Source organism: Dicentrarchus labrax, unplaced genomic scaffold (genome assembly GCF_905237075.1).
Source record: "Dicentrarchus labrax unplaced genomic scaffold, dlabrax2021, whole genome shotgun sequence".
Lineage (NCBI taxonomy): Eukaryota > Metazoa > Chordata > Actinopteri > Moronidae > Dicentrarchus > Dicentrarchus labrax.
The window spans coordinates 8788965-8805976 of NW_026136716.1; the positions used below are offsets into that span (position 1 = coordinate 8788965).

The 17012-nt window shown below is 41.6% G+C and overlaps 3 protein-coding genes across 3 annotated transcripts in view; 2 read left to right on the forward strand and 1 right to left on the reverse strand.

Annotated features, from left to right (window-relative positions):
• Window positions 1-568: 568 nt before the first annotated feature.
• Window positions 569-2206, forward strand: sap18 (Sin3A-associated protein). The gene is made up of 4 exons (XM_051428028.1): window positions 569-747; window positions 1454-1563; window positions 1693-1815; window positions 1917-2206. Exons 1-4 carry the CDS (start codon window positions 676-678, stop codon window positions 2071-2073), a joined length of 462 nt encoding a protein of 153 aa, XP_051283988.1. The 5' UTR covers window positions 569-675; the 3' UTR covers window positions 2074-2206.
• Window positions 2207-2827: 621 nt separating this feature from the next.
• On the forward strand, window positions 2828-6140 carry rtraf (RNA transcription, translation and transport factor). Its single transcript, XM_051428027.1, has 8 exons — window positions 2828-2996; window positions 3495-3619; window positions 3812-3911; window positions 4310-4390; window positions 4521-4609; window positions 4699-4767; window positions 4951-4999; window positions 5478-6140. Exons 1-8 carry the CDS (start codon window positions 2936-2938, stop codon window positions 5630-5632), a joined length of 729 nt encoding a protein of 242 aa, XP_051283987.1. The 5' UTR covers window positions 2828-2935; the 3' UTR covers window positions 5633-6140.
• A 76-nt stretch (window positions 6141-6216) lies between these two features.
• Window positions 6217-17012, reverse strand: part of nid2a (nidogen 2a (osteonidogen)) — a 46583-nt gene continuing 35787 nt past the window's right edge. Inside the window, exons 42-55 of the mRNA XM_051427996.1 lie at window positions 16810-16915; window positions 16077-16210; window positions 15857-15962; window positions 15554-15687; window positions 15367-15472; window positions 13002-13131; window positions 12774-12874; window positions 12494-12666; window positions 12019-12148; window positions 11747-11918; window positions 9681-9838; window positions 8971-9094; window positions 8711-8820; window positions 6217-7179 (exon numbers count right to left, since the gene is read on the reverse strand). Of these exons, the coding sequence (XP_051283956.1) occupies window positions 7169-7179; window positions 8711-8820; window positions 8971-9094; window positions 9681-9838; window positions 11747-11918; window positions 12019-12148; window positions 12494-12666; window positions 12774-12874; window positions 13002-13131; window positions 15367-15472; window positions 15554-15687; window positions 15857-15962; window positions 16077-16210; window positions 16810-16915 (1695 nt within the window). The 3' untranslated portion in view covers window positions 6217-7168. The remainder of the gene's footprint in view (window positions 7180-8710; window positions 8821-8970; window positions 9095-9680; window positions 9839-11746; window positions 11919-12018; window positions 12149-12493; window positions 12667-12773; window positions 12875-13001; window positions 13132-15366; window positions 15473-15553; window positions 15688-15856; window positions 15963-16076; window positions 16211-16809; window positions 16916-17012) is intronic.

A 17012-nucleotide genomic window follows, 5' to 3' on the forward strand; every position in this document is an offset into this window, starting at 1 on the left:
CTATAAAAGCAAAAAGCAATAAAAAAGAAGACAGATGTATGGTTAATGCATGTTTAATCATTAAACCTGTCACTGCATCCCTGCAACTCACTGAAGCACTCATTTATGCAGTAGCTCCTGGTTTAAGTTGTTAATGATTGCAAAGTTGTGGTTTTAATTTTCAAACTATTGAGGTTTTCTGTTTTCAGTAGAAAGAATATGAACATAGCTCTTTGTTGTACTGTAGCATTAAACATAAACTATATTTTTCCATTTTCTATTTTTATTTTATATGTATATACCGATATAAACCTCCGAACTGATACACAGCAGGCTGCGGACCAGTATTTGTTAAGATGTGGATTCTTATAAACGCCATTTGGAGGACATTTTTACTACTACTGTCAGGATATAGTGAAAGACTAAAATAAATAATAAAACAATATTTTTAAGTGATCATTTTAACTCATTTGAACTTGTTATAAACTGATAAATCAATATATTTGCCGTGAGCTAAAGTAAATACTCACTCCTCAACACTAGGGGGCGATACTGTCTCTGGCTGCAAAAAGTGACGTCTTCACAGACACCGGAACCGGACGCGGTCTCGTTTTCATTCGTTGCTGCAGCTACGACAAAATACCCACGCAAAGGTAGCAGCAGCCACAACGTAACATTCAGTGTTTTGATATAAGAATGGCTCTCGAATCGCGGATCACACAGGAGGAGATCAAGAAGGAACCGGAGAAGCCCATCGACCGGGAAAAGGTAACCAGAACCGGGTTACATTGTTCACCTGCGGGCCGGAGCTAACTGGTTCTGCTAGCCCTGGATGCTAACAGTCTGGTTGATTTATGTTCAAACCTAAAAACCATTATAAACATAGATGGACTATAAAGTTATATACCCTTGCTTTATCTCTCAGCTCCGTGGCGCTCTGCGTTACCGGATATAAAGCAAATAAAAGCACGTTGAAGAGGAGCCGCTGCAGCGTGCTAGCACAAGAAACTGAGAGAGTTTAATTTTTAACTTCAGTCGAAACTGTGTCGGGTTTGTTTGAGTCCACTCTCAGTTAACACCCATTTTAAATACATTTACAACTTACCCTCGACTGCTTTGTTGTCCTGGTGGCTCTCAAAAGCTTTGTGTTTGTGTTTATTCTTCTAAAATGCTCCATTGGAGACACTTTAAGAGTTAATATGATACAGGCTACTTTCCACAGGAGTTTGTGAGAATATATCCACCTTCATTCATTAAGAGTGAACAGTGCGTTAATAAAGTGACTATACTGTGCGTATACAAGCAGCTATTGTGTAAGTTATAATTAAAGTTTAGTAATAATTATGTAAATATTAAATATCAGCTGTAGTTTGTTGGTGTGACAGTGAACCTTCAAAATAAAACTAACAAACTATACAAATGTGATCCTTTTAATGCCACATTCATTGACGCTTATGTTTATTTTTGGCTGCAGACCTGCCCCCTTCTGCTGCGAGTGTTCACCACCAACAGTGGCCGACACCACAGAGCAGATGAATTTGCCCGTGGCAACGTCCCCTCCAGTGAACTGCAGATCTACACATGGTGAGGACATTTCACTTTGTTTCTTTGTTGTTGCGTTTGCCGATGTTTTCAGTTGGGGTACACTATGATGTGAGTACAGAATTGGCCACCGGTCCGGAGCAGGTCTCTGATTCTGTGTGTGCTTTTCAGGATGGACGCTACGCTGAAGGAACTGACCAGCCTGGTGAAGGAAGTGTATCCAGAAGCCAGGAAAAAGGGGACTCACTTCAGCTTTTCCATTGTCTACCCCGACCCCAGAGGAAAAGTGTACAGGTTGGTATCACAGGACAACAGCACATGCATGGAGCAGGCCGCTATGATCCGGTGATTCGTATGCATCGTCTATTGAAACGTGTGTCTGTCCCTCCTTTCAGGTTGAAAGATATTGGCAGTACTGTATCCGGCAGGAAGGGCACAGATGACTCCATGACGTTGCAGTCTCAGCGCTTCCAGATCGGAGACTACCTGGACATAGCGATCACGCCACCCAATAGAGCCCCGCCCCTTAGCACACGCATGAGACCCTTCTGAATGTGAATACAGAAACCAACACACATCAAACTAAGTTTTTTGTTTATTTTTTTCCCCCTTTGCATCATCTTGGATGGTTTTTGCCTCATTTTATAAAATGTGATGTGTAATAAAGTTGTCATTTTTTTCAAAAGTTTCTGCTCCTTTCTGTGTTTTTTTATATATATATATATTTATATATTTGAATACATCTTTTAAGCATATTAATCTGCATTTGCATTGTGAAAAATATAATTTTATTAGATTTAAGGCGGTCCAAATCCCACCAACATAACAGATTTGGAGTCAGAATTCCTGGTGGCACCTCAGTGAGGTTTCCAAAAATATTTCTCTGATAATCTTGTTTGTTGGGAGTTAAAATGAAACCATCATCAATATCTTCACGTATAGTTGATGTCCAATGCTAACATGAGTTAAATGCTTCTGCTTCAGTGTTACACCAAAGAAATTATACAAACTGAAACCTGGGTTTCTGAGTGTTTTAAGTAAAAGAAAACACCAGTAATTATTAAAACAGAAGAGGGGAAGGGACCAGGAACTGGTGGGGATGGGAGTGGGTTGGTTTAGGGTTTGTATTAGACAATCACTGAACACTGTTAACTATTTACATTACAGTGTTTATATATTTTATGTGCAAAACTAAAATATATTTAAAAAGAAAAACTGCTGTGATGTTAATTCAACACGACGCGGTCTCGTGATCCAGGTGGTCACTTTTATTTTGATAGTTTTAACAGGAAGTTGTTCGCTTGCCGGCGGCGCATGCGTAATGTCACACACCGACAGCTAGCAGAAGATACAGCCAAGTTAGCCTACTGTTAGCTGAAGAAATCGGCGATTTACACAGAAAACACACGCTGAAATGTTCCGGAGAAAACTGACAGCGCTAGATTATCACAACCCCATTGGATTTGACTGCAAAGGTGAGAAAAAAAAACCCGCCAAAGACCTCTTGAATCTGGTTGAGTTGAGTTTAACGTAGAGGCTAACGTGTGTGCATCACAAGTGCTGTCACTGGAGACAACGACTGTGCCAGACTCTATTTATAAAACTGGAGTTTAATGGGGCTGCTTCGGCTGACCAAGCTGTATGTTTGTGAGAACACAAGATGAAGTATTTTACGACCTCTCACTGTAGCACACTTTCAATCGGCAGAGCTAATTCTAGTATATTGAGCACAGTTGAAAGACAATGCTCGATTTTGCCCAAGAAATCTCTCTTTCTAACTTGAAAACGAGAAACTTGGCAAGTGGAATAATATTGTATATGAATGTACTGGCAAAGCAGTGATTAACATGCTACATAATGCCCAAATTATTAATGCAGTTGCCTCTAATATACGACGGCACATTAGTGTACGTGGCCGCTGAGGTGTTGTCTTTTGTCCATTGATCAGCTGAGGTGTGTCTGTCTGTCCTCAGATGAGACACAGTTTAGGAACTGCATTGTGTGGCTGGAGGACCAGAAGATTCGGCATTATAAGATAGAGGACAGAGGAAACCTGAGGAACATCCCGAGCTCAGACTGGCCCCAAGCCTACCAGAAGGTGAGACCCCCACCATACTGCCACTTTAAAGCATCATCCAGACAGTCTGTGAAACACTGGTCCATTGAGCTTCAAGAAAACACCACCTTAAAGCTTTTTGAATGGGACTTTGGTCTTTGCAGCTGCCAGAGGACTGTAATGTAATGATTGTGGACCTGTCAGCACTTTCTTACATGTGTCTCCTGTGTGCAGTACCTGCAGGACGTGAGCTGTCCATTCGGGTTTCAGGAGAGGCAGGAGGCTTTAGACTGGCTGCTGGGCCTGGCTGTACGATATGAATATGGAGACAATGGTAGGATGTCAGTATGTGTGATCACGGCAGCGTTGATGATAATTAAAGGATATCTCTGGATACACTGACTGTTAAGCATATTTTCCAGTGTGACTTCAAATGTGGTTTTAATCTGAGCTTTTTAGATAAGCCCTTGACCACAATATGTCTGTAAATACGTGTAATACATGCAGAGATATGTTGTAATACTGACGATGACCAGTAGATGGAGACATTGTAAAAGTTTCCTTTTTGGCTGCACAATCAAGGTATTCTTTCACAGAAACTCTGCTACAAAACCCATAAAAGAAATGACGTTAAAACATGTTTATTTTTATCTTTATATGACACATTCTCTATAATAATAATAATAATAATAATAATAATGTAATAAGGGTGTGTTTTCTGTCTCTGCTCAGTGGACAAGTATAAGAACTGCGAGCCGTTTGCAGCCTCTGGCGACAGTGCCAAAGCGGTGGACCCTCTCGTCAACCTCGACAGTAAGTACAAACACTTCTCTCCTCCTCCGCCCGTCCTTGCACTTTGCTTTCTCACATTCTTTCCTTTCTTCTTTTCCGATCTCGTCGTTCCGGGTGAAAGATGAAATTGTCATTTGTTTGTGTTTTGCAGGTAATTCTCCAGATTTCAAAGCAGGAGTGACGGCTCTGTCCAACATACTCAAGATACAGCGACATGACGACTACCTGGTTATGCTCAAGGTGGGAGTGCTTTCATACGCTCTGTTCCACTTATTTCTTTATTCTTATTTAAAAGAAATGTGTCTTGTGTTTTCATGTCTTCCTGCCAGGCCATTCGCATTCTGATCCAGGAGAGACTTTCTCCAGAGGCCATCACTAGAGCCAGCCAGAATCGAGAGGTATTGTAGACTTCACATATTTTGATGTATCATGATCTTATTCTATGTTTTTCCATAATGTAAATGAATGTGTAAAATCACTTTTATTTAGTGGTTTTGAATGAGGAAAAGTTTCATTCTGTCTCTTTGGTTGGACTGCAGTCGCACTCGTGTGTAACATCTATATGTTCCTGTGTTTCGCAGGGTATTCCTGTAACTCTAGACAAACATATCTTGGGTTTCGACACTGGAGGTGAGCGCTGATTTTATTTATTTTTTATTTCGAGTGCAAGTTGATGTTGAAGGGTTTGTTTGGAATTTTCGACAGGAGGTGGTGTAAGTCAGTGGTCCCCAACTTGGGGGATTTTGACCCCTAAAAATGAAGCAACATCTACTCGTGAACTCTCATCAGAGGTCATGTTGTTCTTGGATGTGAGCAGAGATTTCTCCCTCTCGGTTTTGTCTCATTTAAAGGACATTTAGAGGCCAGAAGAAGCCAGAATTTCACAAGTAAATTAAACAAAACTTTAAGAAACTACGAAAAACAATAAAAGTTTTCTTTCTGACACCTCAGATTTATATTGGGACCACTTGTGGAGTCCCGACACCAAGGTTGGGAACCACTGGCAAAGGTTATATCAGTGAATTGACTTCTGCTCAGACAGGAAGTCCTGTGTGCTGCAGTGTGAACCCGTATCCAATAAAGCGTAATCACATAAATGTCTTCTCAGATGCGACTCTGAACGAGGCGGCTCAGATCCTGCGCCTGCTGCACATCGAGGAGCTGAGGGAGCTCCAGACCAAGATCAACGAGGCCATCGTTGCCGTTCAGTCCATCATAGCCGACCCCAAGACAGACCACAGGCTGGGCAAGGTCGGCAGATGAGAGCGAGGATGAAGAGGGACGCTGGAGGAAGGAAGGGAGGGACTGAACCACATGAGTTTAATTTGATTTTGAGAGGACAAGCCTTTTTGTTTTTGGAGAATTGGACATAAATAAGTTTGTATTTTTTCCGTTGTTGCATGAGAGCAGACTTTTCGAATTTGAAGGAAAGTGGAGGAAATGCCAAGTTTTCAAATGCTGTCTTTCATTTTTGTACTGCAGCATGGATACGTTTACACCGAAATGTCACAATAGTTGCTGAATAGTTAGTATTGAAAACTAATTTCCATTCATATGTTAAGTCCTTAACTTCTTCAGAGACTTGAGTTGAACCTTCTGCCACAATCCCCCCCTCAACAGAAACCAGATAAGCTTCTGAAATACTCAAACTGACGCTGATATTTGTACTTTTTGTCTTACAGAGAAAACATTTTTTTGCAGATGGAAGAAAAGCTTATTTTGAAATGATTTAAAGTGACGCTGTGTGGGAAAATATATAACTACAGCTGAACAGAGTCCTGTGCTTTCTTGTGTGTTGGATGTTGTTTGATGGAACGCATCTTAAAGGAGCATCAACACAATAACCGTCAAGTACCAAATCACATTTTATTGTTATAAATATCACATCTTATAAAAAGATAAAGATTTGAAAAGTAGAAGATGTAAAAATATTTGGCAAAAAAAAAAAAAAAAAGAATAACATTTCATCTTGTGTGAAATACAGATTAGTAGTGCAGAGAAATATGGCAGGACTGAAGTCGCTGTGATCTGACTGTGGCACGCAGAGCCGACGGACACACATATGAAAGTAAAACAAGCAAATCTACAGGTTTCTGAGCGCGCTCAGTTGAACTGCAGTTTGTCCTCAGTTGTTATCGTTTGACATTTTTGGGAATATAGTTTTCTTGCTGAGAGTTACATGAAGCTAACCGTCTCCTTGCTCTAACTTCATATGTAACGTACAGACATGAGAGTGGCATCAGTGTTCTCATCTCTCATTCTCAACTATTCCTTTGACCTGTTTTCTGTCCCGAATCCACTGTGAATGCTAAATAATACAATTTAAAAGCCAGTGTGGCCGGCTGACCCAAAAACAAACTTCGGCTCGAACAGTTTTTAAAGCTCTTCATGTCATTCTTCTTTGGCTTTAAACAACAGAAACACCTACTCTCACATACATTTACAAATCTGATTTCATTGTTCTGTAGCTTTAATAGATAGAAAAACAACTCACGTACAAAAATACAGTAGAAAAAAAAAACAAAAAAAAAAAAAATGAGGTATAAAACAAATTTACAAAACATTTATTTTGGGGTTATATCTTTAAGGTGAGATAACGGGGTTGGGGTCAGGGTGAGTGGAAGGGTTGTAAATTTGCTCTGACGGTCGATCTGGCAACAGGAAGCCATCTTGCTCCCTACTGAGCGTCCTTTCCTCTGAGGGACACTGGAGAGAGCTCTTTAGGCTGGTCCAGCCCTCTGATCAGGAATCGCCCCAGAACTTTAGCACCAAAAGGACCCCTCGGCTGCCAGTCCGTCGTTAGTGGCTCCCTGAGTGAAATCAGAAAGTTAGAACACAAAATGGCTCCTTTTTTTATGACTTTGACACGTATTAAAATTCTAGCGCAGGTACGAACCTCCTCTTTTCTTTAGGTTTATAGCTCCGGGAGGAAATGAAGAGTTAAAGCTCTGATTCTCTCTTCCTGTGAGAATCCAAATGTGACGGGCTGAAAAGCTTAAGTGCTGCAGCGGCCTAATGACAGAACAAACAGACCCTCCGTCCTGAACAAAGCCCTACACTTAACAACCTGTGGCGGCTGAGAATTATCTCCGTAAAACGTATGTGTGAGTGTGTGTTCTTCTATTCAACAATAACAGCTTTTAAGCCTCTTACAAGTGTGTTTTAGAGCTGTCATCATGGTCAGAATTACACCACACATCCACATCTTTGAAGCAAAGCGGCTGTTATTGCGTCTGCGGCTGTAGAGAGTGTTAGAGGACGGGTGGATGTGACATTTACGGCGACGCACATGAGTAATTTCCATCATTCTGACAATTTTGAGCGTCAGACGCGCAAACTTTTCCGTCGTGACCCGATTTTACACTCTCTGCAGATGTGTGTAGCTTTGACGACGACATCTGCCAAGGTGCTACTTAAGGGATTATCCTGTGCTCAGAGGGATACTTTGTACTTTAAAAGCTGTTCTAATGCGAGGCTTTGAAAGGACTCGAAGCCATCTGCAGACATCAACACATCAAACATGACACACACAAACACAGGTCACAAGTAGAGGGTCGCAAACAGCTGTGTAATCATTGTCCTTGTGTCTATTTCATGAGTGTGTGTGAAGTCACCACACACAGGTAAAGGTGTGGAGTAGAGGCTGTAAGCCAGCTGTGTGATCTCTGTTTCTGGCGCAGGGCGATGAAACACAAACTTTGGTTTCTTCGTACAATAAAAGTTACCTTTATCAGGCCCAATATTCTGGTAACTATTTACTTTATATTCATATTAGTATTAGTATTAGCAGTATACTTGGCATTTTAGTGGCACTGTTTAGTTAATGTGTCTACATATATATATATATATATATAAAATATGGTATTTCTCACTAGATTCAAGTGTTTTAAGGAAAACAAACATTTAAAGATCCCTTCAGCTCTGTTTTCTGACACATAAATATCGTCTGCTTTTAACAGTTATTAGTGTTTGATATGTAATTACCACATTTAAAACTTACTTTGCATACATGTTGTATGAATCTTAAATAGTTCAAAGGACACAAAGTGTGTTTTCACCCTCAGTTGTTTGAGCATTAACTACAGTTAACATGCTGCTATTTAGACATTGTGTAAGAAGTTCATATATCCCGTGTTTCCATTGGACTTGAATGCAGCGTTCTCGTCCACTGAGTGAAGTTAACTGTCTCTTCTGCCTTCAGGGGGTTAAAGTGACATCTGGTGGGAGCTGAGTGATGACATCACTGCACACAAACCAATGAGCTCGCTGTCTGGTACACCTTGAAGACTGTGTATGTGTGTGTGTGTGTGTGTGAGTGACTGTAATACACACATATCTCACCTGATAGACAGTGGGTGGTTGCTATGGCGATGCCGTACAGGTGGGAGCGCTGCTCAGGCAGGTATTCGTCAGTGAACTGTTTGTCTTTGCTCACAGCGATCACTCCATCCCTACGAGGCAGCAGACAGAGAGAGAGGGTTAGGAGGGCAGCGGGCCTACGTACTGATCAGCTCATTGATTAGTGATCAGTAATTAATAAAGACAACAGGGGTGTCAATGTCAGACTGTAGTTAAATAGAATGGTGAATAGAAAGGGCTACCTCCTCCAGTCAGTGTAGTAGAAGTGGTCCCTGTAGTAGACCATGCTGAACGGGTAGTTGAGGCTGGGGTGGATCACTCTGCGGCCCGAACCGTCCGGAGAGACACACTCCAAACGCTTTGTACCTGACAAACACAGGAACACACAAAGATGGATCGATATTATCTTAAGGATATTGCTTTTTAAATACAAAGGGAATTACTGGAGCAGCAATACCAAAATGTACATAAGTTAAACTCTCTAAGTCTAATTACTAAGTAGCTATGCTTCAGATAAATGTAGTGGAGTAAAAAGAACAATATTTACCTCTGAAATGTAGAAAAAGGATTGTTAGAAGGTGTATAAATGGTCATTTTAGTTGTGGTATTAACAGTAGTACCCAAAACATTTAGATCAATTATAAAACTGGTTATTGTGCTTTTCATTATAATGATAATGTTACTTATAATAACATTTAGTGTCCTTGTTAACAGATTATATTATGTCCATGTTGTAGTTTTGTTCATGTGTAATATTTATTTTCATTTATCCACAATGCAAACATTAATGAACTGTAAATAAAAACACAGATTAAATAATATTGTACAGGTCCAACCAGCAGATCTTTCAAAATATGTCCCCCCTCCCTGAGTGGAAACGACTCGCTGTAATGCCATTAAGCAGCTGACCAGCGGTCACACTGACAGAGGAAGGAGTCGCCGCAGTGTTTACCTGCATCGGCCCAGCAGACCAGTCCTGCAGACGAGTCATACGTGAGAGCGTTTGGCAGTCCAATCCCGTCAGACACCACCACCTTGCGGTTCTGACCGTCCACTGTCGAACTCTCAATCTTCGGAGCCTCCCGGTTCCAGTCTGTCCAATACAGAGTGCTGCAGAGAGAGAAACAGGAGTTATGGCACTTAAACTCCATCCTGCTAATTATTCAACTCTCTCTCGGCTGGATGTTGTCGTTGTGTCGGCCACTGTAGGGTGAGGGGACGGTTGTGTTTGTGCATGGACTTTGTTTTGGTACTGGGATCATCTGGCTAATATAAAGAGACATGAAGAAAACCACACACATGAGCGGGTACATAAAAGGTACAAGAGCACAGGCCTCGAGGGACCAGCTGTCTCATGCTGATGAGGTCACGGTCAGGTTACTCTGAGCAACGTGCGACCTTTGACCCCAGCTCTCCCTGTGCATTTTTTCTGTGTGTTTCATCTGTATACACCAGAAAATATGGACCACACTGGCGAACACAAATAGGCACATTTTTCAGTTTTGGATAAACTCCTTCCTTCATGTTTCTCTGAGATTTGTTTTTGTGGTCAATTAAATTATATTTTATTGTTTGTAACATTTCAAAAACACCCAAATGTTTGCTCAGCAGGATGATAGCGGAGCTTTAGGCGGAGAGTGTGTGGGCTGTTTTTCATCTGTAGATGATGGCGTACATATGGACAGTCCACTGGGAACGACAGGTAATACACACCACATGAGCAATCAACTGACACACACACACACACACACACACACACACACGCACACACATGTGTTTATGAGTGTGTACGTTAATCAGTTTGATGAACCTATGGGCGAGCAGATGTTTGTGTACGAGACATTCATACATGTGTGCATGCTTTTATAACGTGTGTGTGTGTGTGTGTGTGAGGGCAACATGTGCAGGCTCAGAAATCACAGCGCACATGCTTAATCATAAGTGTACCCGTGTGAAGCTGTAATTACCTTTAGGACTTGGCTCTTTGTCAGAAACACACACACACACACACACACACACACACACACACACACACACACACACACACACACACACACACACACACTTGGCCTTCAGTCAAAAAATAAACTGTAAACGGTCAAACCAATAATGTGAAACACACATTTAAGGTTTTATGATTTGGATTATTGCTGCTTTGTTTAATCTGCTGTATCAAGCACATTACACACACACACACACACACACACACATAGCACATGCATACCTGTTGATTATGTAATTAGTTGCAATGATGAAAAGCAGATGTTATTCCTGGAGAGCTGAACAATGAGTGTGTGTGTGTGTGTGTGTGTGTGTGTGTGTGTGTGTGTGTGTGTGTGTGTGTGTGTGTGTGTGTGTGTGTGTGACTGTCCAGGATTTATAGCATCAGTTAATCCAGTGTAGGTTTCTTGGCTCAGTTTGGTGCAACACTGTCAGAGAAAGCACTAAAAGTCACTTGTATAACAGAATTATCAAACATGCGTCACTAAAGGGACACTCCCTCTGAGAACCACGGCCCATCGATATCCCTGCGATCGCCTGTCTCATGTTGATGAAGTCATGTTTGGGTCACAGTCTCCAGAGTCTGGAAACCAGACTCAAGAACAAGAATCCTCTCTGTAAAAAATATAACGCACACTGTACTAATGAATTAGACACAGGCCTGGTTGACTCATCGCCTGTCTGAGAACTTTGAATGCGTGTCGATTTCATGGTCGTGCTAATGGGCTGAGAACCATCTGTGCCCCTCTTCTGATGTAACATCACTCTGGGTACAGTGAAATACTCATTCTGCTTCAGTAGAACACCTCCAGGATGTTACACTTGATCGCGAACAGAGTGTGTGGGCGTTTGTTTGTTTCTTGCTCAGGGAAGAAATTTGTACATGTTTGCAAATCTGGACTAAACGGTCCCACGGCTTTAGAAGTGGCTCGTTCAGTAAATTGACGATTCTGTGAGTTTTCTTATTTTCTTATTTTCTTTTCAAAACTTGAAGGCAGACCAAAAGAGAAGCTTTACCCGGTGGAGGAGACCACTATGATGGCCCTGGGGTTGACCAAGTCTGCGTCAAACAGCGTCCGCCTCCCGCTGCCGTCCAGGTTGGCGGTTTCGATCACATCCGGGTTCGAGTCGACCCAGAACATCAACCTACGTTTCACGTCCACCGCCAAACCCTCCGGACTGACCAGATCTACAAGAAGCAGGGAGACCACATAAAAAGTAATGAGATCATCTAAAACATCACACAACAGTTGTTATGGAAGTGAATGAGCGTCAGTGCGTGTTCCTACTGGTGTTAATGAGTATCTCGGGCTCGGCTCCAGGCGCCATTGAAGCTCTGTTGATGGTTCTTGCAGATAAATCGGTCCAATAGACTCGGTTCTCTTTGCAGTCATAGGCTAAACCAACAACTATGGAACCCTGCACACACACACACACACACACACACACACACACACACACACACACACACACATTAACATAAGCATACACGTAATGAGATATATTATTAATTTAACTTCTGGTTGCTATTGCTGGTTACAGTAAATACAAGTCAACAGTTTCCACTCTGATTGATTCACACATCTTATTTCAAGTTACGTACAACGTTAACTAGCTCTGGCATTAGCTAAGTTAAAAGCACTTCCTGGCTGATTTTTTTTAAACATCTTTCTAAATAATCAAAGAACCACAAGAACTATCGATGTGCTTCAGAACCAAGTAACAAAATAAATACAAGGACAGAGACAGAATATGAATACATACATGTAGAGTCAGTAGTGTTTTGGACCGGGTTGCATCGAGTCTGGTTCCGTTCAGAGGCAACGCTCCTATTTTCTGTCCCTGAGCGTACAGCAGTGTGATGTCAGTGTTCGGAGGGGGGGTCACATTTGGGCGGGGCAACGGACGCACGGTGGGCGGGGCAACTGAGGGAAGGCCTGGGAAGAGATTGGACGGATTAAAAAAGTTTCACCAATGATAGGTGGCGTGAAATAGAGCACAGTCACGTGTCATTTTGACCACATGAGGGTAAAGAAAGACTTACATGCAGGTTTGACAACATCATGTGATCGGGTACCAGAAACCTCCCGTCCGTCCTGGTCCACACACCAGCAGTAAGTGGTCTCTCCATAACACTGGACTGGACTGAGAGACAATTCAAGAGTAATTTGTCATTAAAAAACACAATTTTTTGCTCCTGTTTTTCTGCTCTGTATGTGTGTGTGTGTGTGTGTGTGTGTGTGTGTGTGTGTGTGTGTGTGTGTGTGTGTACCTGAATTGTCCATCTGGATCGCACTGAGGCATGTATTGTTGTGGCTCTGGTTTTCCACCGTAGTACTCCATCAAATTGGCTCTCCATCGCTCGCACGCACTGTCCGGACGCTGGGTTGGACCCACCGGGGCTGAAGGGGAGAAGAATCAAACACACCCAATGCTGTTACTGTTTTTAAAGTTAAATATAATCCTACTGTAAGTTGTCATTGTTTAATTATATTCGTATGCTGTTTTCTAGCTCTAGCTTTTACAGTGATAGGGGGAGTGCTTGATTAATGGTGCGGGGAGGCCCTGTGTTTAAAGAGGCACACACATTGTACACACATCTTGCTTTTGTCAATAGTGTTTATCTTGTAAAATCCCTTAATCACTCACTTTACAGGGGAGCTTTAAAACTAAACCCAAAACCACTTTAGGTTTCCACTAATGTTTATACTGGCCCCTCTCTCTCTGTACATTTCTAATGTGAGACTGCACAGTTACTAAACTAAGGAGGAGATTAGGATCATATTTGAGAGGAGGGTGAGAAGAGCACAACTCTATAGTGGGAGATCAGAGAGATAAAGAGAGACAAAGAATAACTAAAACAGACTGATCAGTCTCATAATAAGTTTTTCCAGCAGGATTTATTGTAGTGGAGGTTAGCAAGCGGCAGTCCAGTCTTATGAATCACTTGGTTTTACTTCTATTTACTGTTTAACCACACGACCAACTGAATTTAGTGCTTCCTGTGTCTCTGACGTGCTTTCCCGAAATTGACAGCATGTGGACTGTCCACTAAATCGATGACATTTCAATCCCCTGCTGACTTACTGTGTTGGCAGTGAGTTGTAATACTTATGTGGGTACGCATAAATACAGACTAACTATCCTAACTATCACGTAAACTCCAGAACTTCATTCATGAATAAAACAAAAATGGTCAAATTATGCGGTTACATCCACGCAAACAATGTTTCTAGTCTCAACTCCTGTGTCGACCAGAGGATTTGAGCAGGAAATACCTTCCCCTCCCTCATCAAGAACTATTACAGAGGAATCCCTGAATATGGCTCCAGTGCACCAAACCACTAAAAAACAAACAAACCAAAAAAAAAGGTTGTGTGTTCGGTTGCACTGCGCGGCTTTCAGGTGTGAATGAGTGCAGCTGAATATGAGGAAAAGTAGGAAAGAAACAAACTTATGAGTTCAGAAAAGTTATGTGCATGTGTTTCTGTCTGTGCATCTGCAGGGTGGGTGTAACACTGTTTTGTCACTCAGCTGGTCAGGCGGCCCATCTTGTTTCTGTTTGGTTGCCCGGCAACAGCAAGCAGCTCATCTGACAGTGCCACGAAATGACCACTTCAGATGTTTGGGTGGTCATAAATGGAATTTATAGCAAGGTCAGGATTTATAGAACGGCCTCTGTGTGTACATTAGAGTGTGAGTGAGAGGGCGAGAGAGCATCACACAACCACAAAGAGAGAGAGAGAGCTGCAGAGAATCAAATTAGTTTTTTTTCAGTTTAAACTTTCAATAGCCACAAAGACGTTTTTAGACTTCCTAATTTTTTTTACAATTACATGTTTAACAGTGCTTATTTAGGCTAGCCAACCAATTATCAACATTCTCATTCTAAAGCTCTTGCTCAGCTGTGGTCACTGTGTCTTTTCTTTCCAAGAGACAGATGAGAAGATCAATACCACTCTCATATCTGTCTGCTACAGTATATGAGGCTACAGCCTCTACAGCTCACTAATTAAAACGCCATATTTTTTGTGTAATTAAAGTATAATTTGTGGTTTTACGAGGAGTTTTCAGTGCCATCCTGGAGTCTTGCTGTCACTTTGAGGTTGCCAGGCAACCAGCGCAGACTCCAGTTAGCTTTACAGGTGCTGGTAGGTAGGCTAGCTTTTCCCTCTGTTTGCAGTCTTTATGCTAAGCTAACCAGCTATATTTGTTTCCAGACATGTGGGTGGTATTGATCTTCCCATCTAAATCTCGGCAAGAGAGCAAATAAACGTATTTCAGAAAAAATGTCAAACTATTCTTTTAATCTAAATAATATTTTGCTATTTCTGGGTGATATCCACTAAAATCCACATCAGCCCTGGTGAATTGGTGCTTGTACTGAGTTAATGCGTCAGTAATGTTTCACAGACTCAATGTGCCTCATTAAAGAGGGCAAGACTGCACTCCTTGTTGTCCTTCTCCTGACCCAGTACGCTGATGACATTCAACTATCCTGGCAAGCTGACCTCTCAAAGAGCTCTCAATCCTCTTTGATGGTATAATAATGACTCCTGCACACACTGCAGTCTTCCTATGAAGAATGTGGATATGGTGCACATATCCACACTGAGAGTAAGAATTATCAGTCTCACCTGGTCTGTCACAGTCTCTACGTGGTGATCCAGGTGGAGTCCTGGTTCCTGGTCTCTCCTGTCCCCTACTGTCCACACACCAACAATGTCCAGAGGAACCGTGACACTGAAATAGACATAATGATAAATGTCATATAGAATAAGGATGCAAAGTATTTTTCACTTACAAAACAATTAAAAAAGATACCTGTTGAGATCTGTACTGTCCATTTGCATCGCACTCAGGTACAAAGGCTCCGACAATAGGATATCCCTCTGGACTGGTAGTCTGTACACTGTCTCTGTGCTGCTCACAGTGAGTTTTTGGTCGTTCTGGTTCATCTGAGGATTATAAAAAAAAAAAAAAGAAATGGAATGGAAACATTTATTAAAAAAAATTGGTCAAATGGACACAAACCAAAGTTTGGAATAATATTTTGCTTGGATGCCGAAATCCTCGTATAAATATCTGTGAAATGTAAAGTGTCTGAAGCAGTAATAAAAGTCTCACCTGGTCTGTCACAGTCTACTCGGGGTGTACTGGCAGTAGACCTGGTTCCTGGTCTCTCCTCTCCCCTACTGTCCACACACCAACAATGTCCAGTGGAACCATGACACTGAAATACATCACAATTAAAAACAATATTATCAATAATTATGAGAAGAACAAAAAAAAAGAGACGCACAAAAGAAAGAATTCATTTCTGTGTGCAGAGAAATCACAGTTGTACCTGTTGAGCTGTGTACTGTCCATTAGCATCACATTCAGGTACAAATGCTCCAAGTAGGGGAAATCCATCTGGACTGGTAGTCTGTATACTGTCTCTGTGCTGCTCACAGTGAGTTTTAGGACGCTCTGGTTCATCTGGAGAAAATTAACACATTTATAAGTCATAATAAGTCATAACGATTTACTGAAGTCCCCTCCTGCTGTCAGTCCTCACAATGAAACTCTATGCTGATGACATTCACCTTTCTTGTCCTTCTTCAGACACACAGGTGTCCTCAACACTTCAAGTTAGCTGTAAGAAAACTATATTCTTTCTTGGTAATCCTGACCTCTGACTGTTAAAGAACCCAAATATCATTCTGTGTTCTTTCAGTCTCTTGTAATCACTTTATTTACAGTGTTTTTGTTCTTGACCCGATGCACTTGTCTGTAAGACTTTCTGGAGTGCAAGAACTTTGTGGTAATTAATCCTGACCTCCTGCACTCCTGCATTGATACTATTCCTGACAGCCATCTGGCATGTATCATGGATGTCCATGATACATTCTCAAATCTGTGGGTCTGCAATCTACAACATTTGCTTTGTTAATGCTCTTTTCATATCCTGAATAAACTACATACTGTAAATATTTCTGGCTGACCGCGTAAGGGATACTTGTCAGTCTGCATAACTCATCTAGAATGCTGCTCCTAAATGTGCCCAACAGGTATTTGGCATGATAAAACAGTCTCACCTGGTCTGTCACAGTCTCTACGTGGTGATCCAGGTGGAGTCCTGGTTCCTGGTCTCTCCTCTCCCCTACTGTCCACACACCAACAATGTCCAGTGGAACCATGACACTGAAATACATCACAATTAAAAACAATATTATCAATAATTATGAGAAGAACAAAAAAAAAAGAGAAGCACAAAAGAAAATTAATTTCTGTCTGCAGA

Coding starts and splice junctions, on each gene's coding strand:
- sap18 (XM_051428028.1), top strand. CDS start 676: ATGGCTCTCGAATCGCGGATCACACAGGAGGAGATCAAGAAGGAACCG. Junction 1,564..1,692: donor GAACTGCAGATCTACACATG/GTGAGGACATTT, acceptor TGTGCTTTTCAG/GATGGACGCTACGCTGAAGG. Junction 1,816..1,916: donor CCCAGAGGAAAAGTGTACAG/GTTGGTATCACA, acceptor CCCTCCTTTCAG/GTTGAAAGATATTGGCAGTA.
- rtraf (XM_051428027.1), top strand. CDS start 2,936: ATGTTCCGGAGAAAACTGACAGCGCTAGATTATCACAACCCCATTGGA. Junction 3,620..3,811: donor GGCCCCAAGCCTACCAGAAG/GTGAGACCCCCA, acceptor TCCTGTGTGCAG/TACCTGCAGGACGTGAGCTG. Junction 4,768..4,950: donor GAGCCAGCCAGAATCGAGAG/GTATTGTAGACT, acceptor TGTGTTTCGCAG/GGTATTCCTGTAACTCTAGA.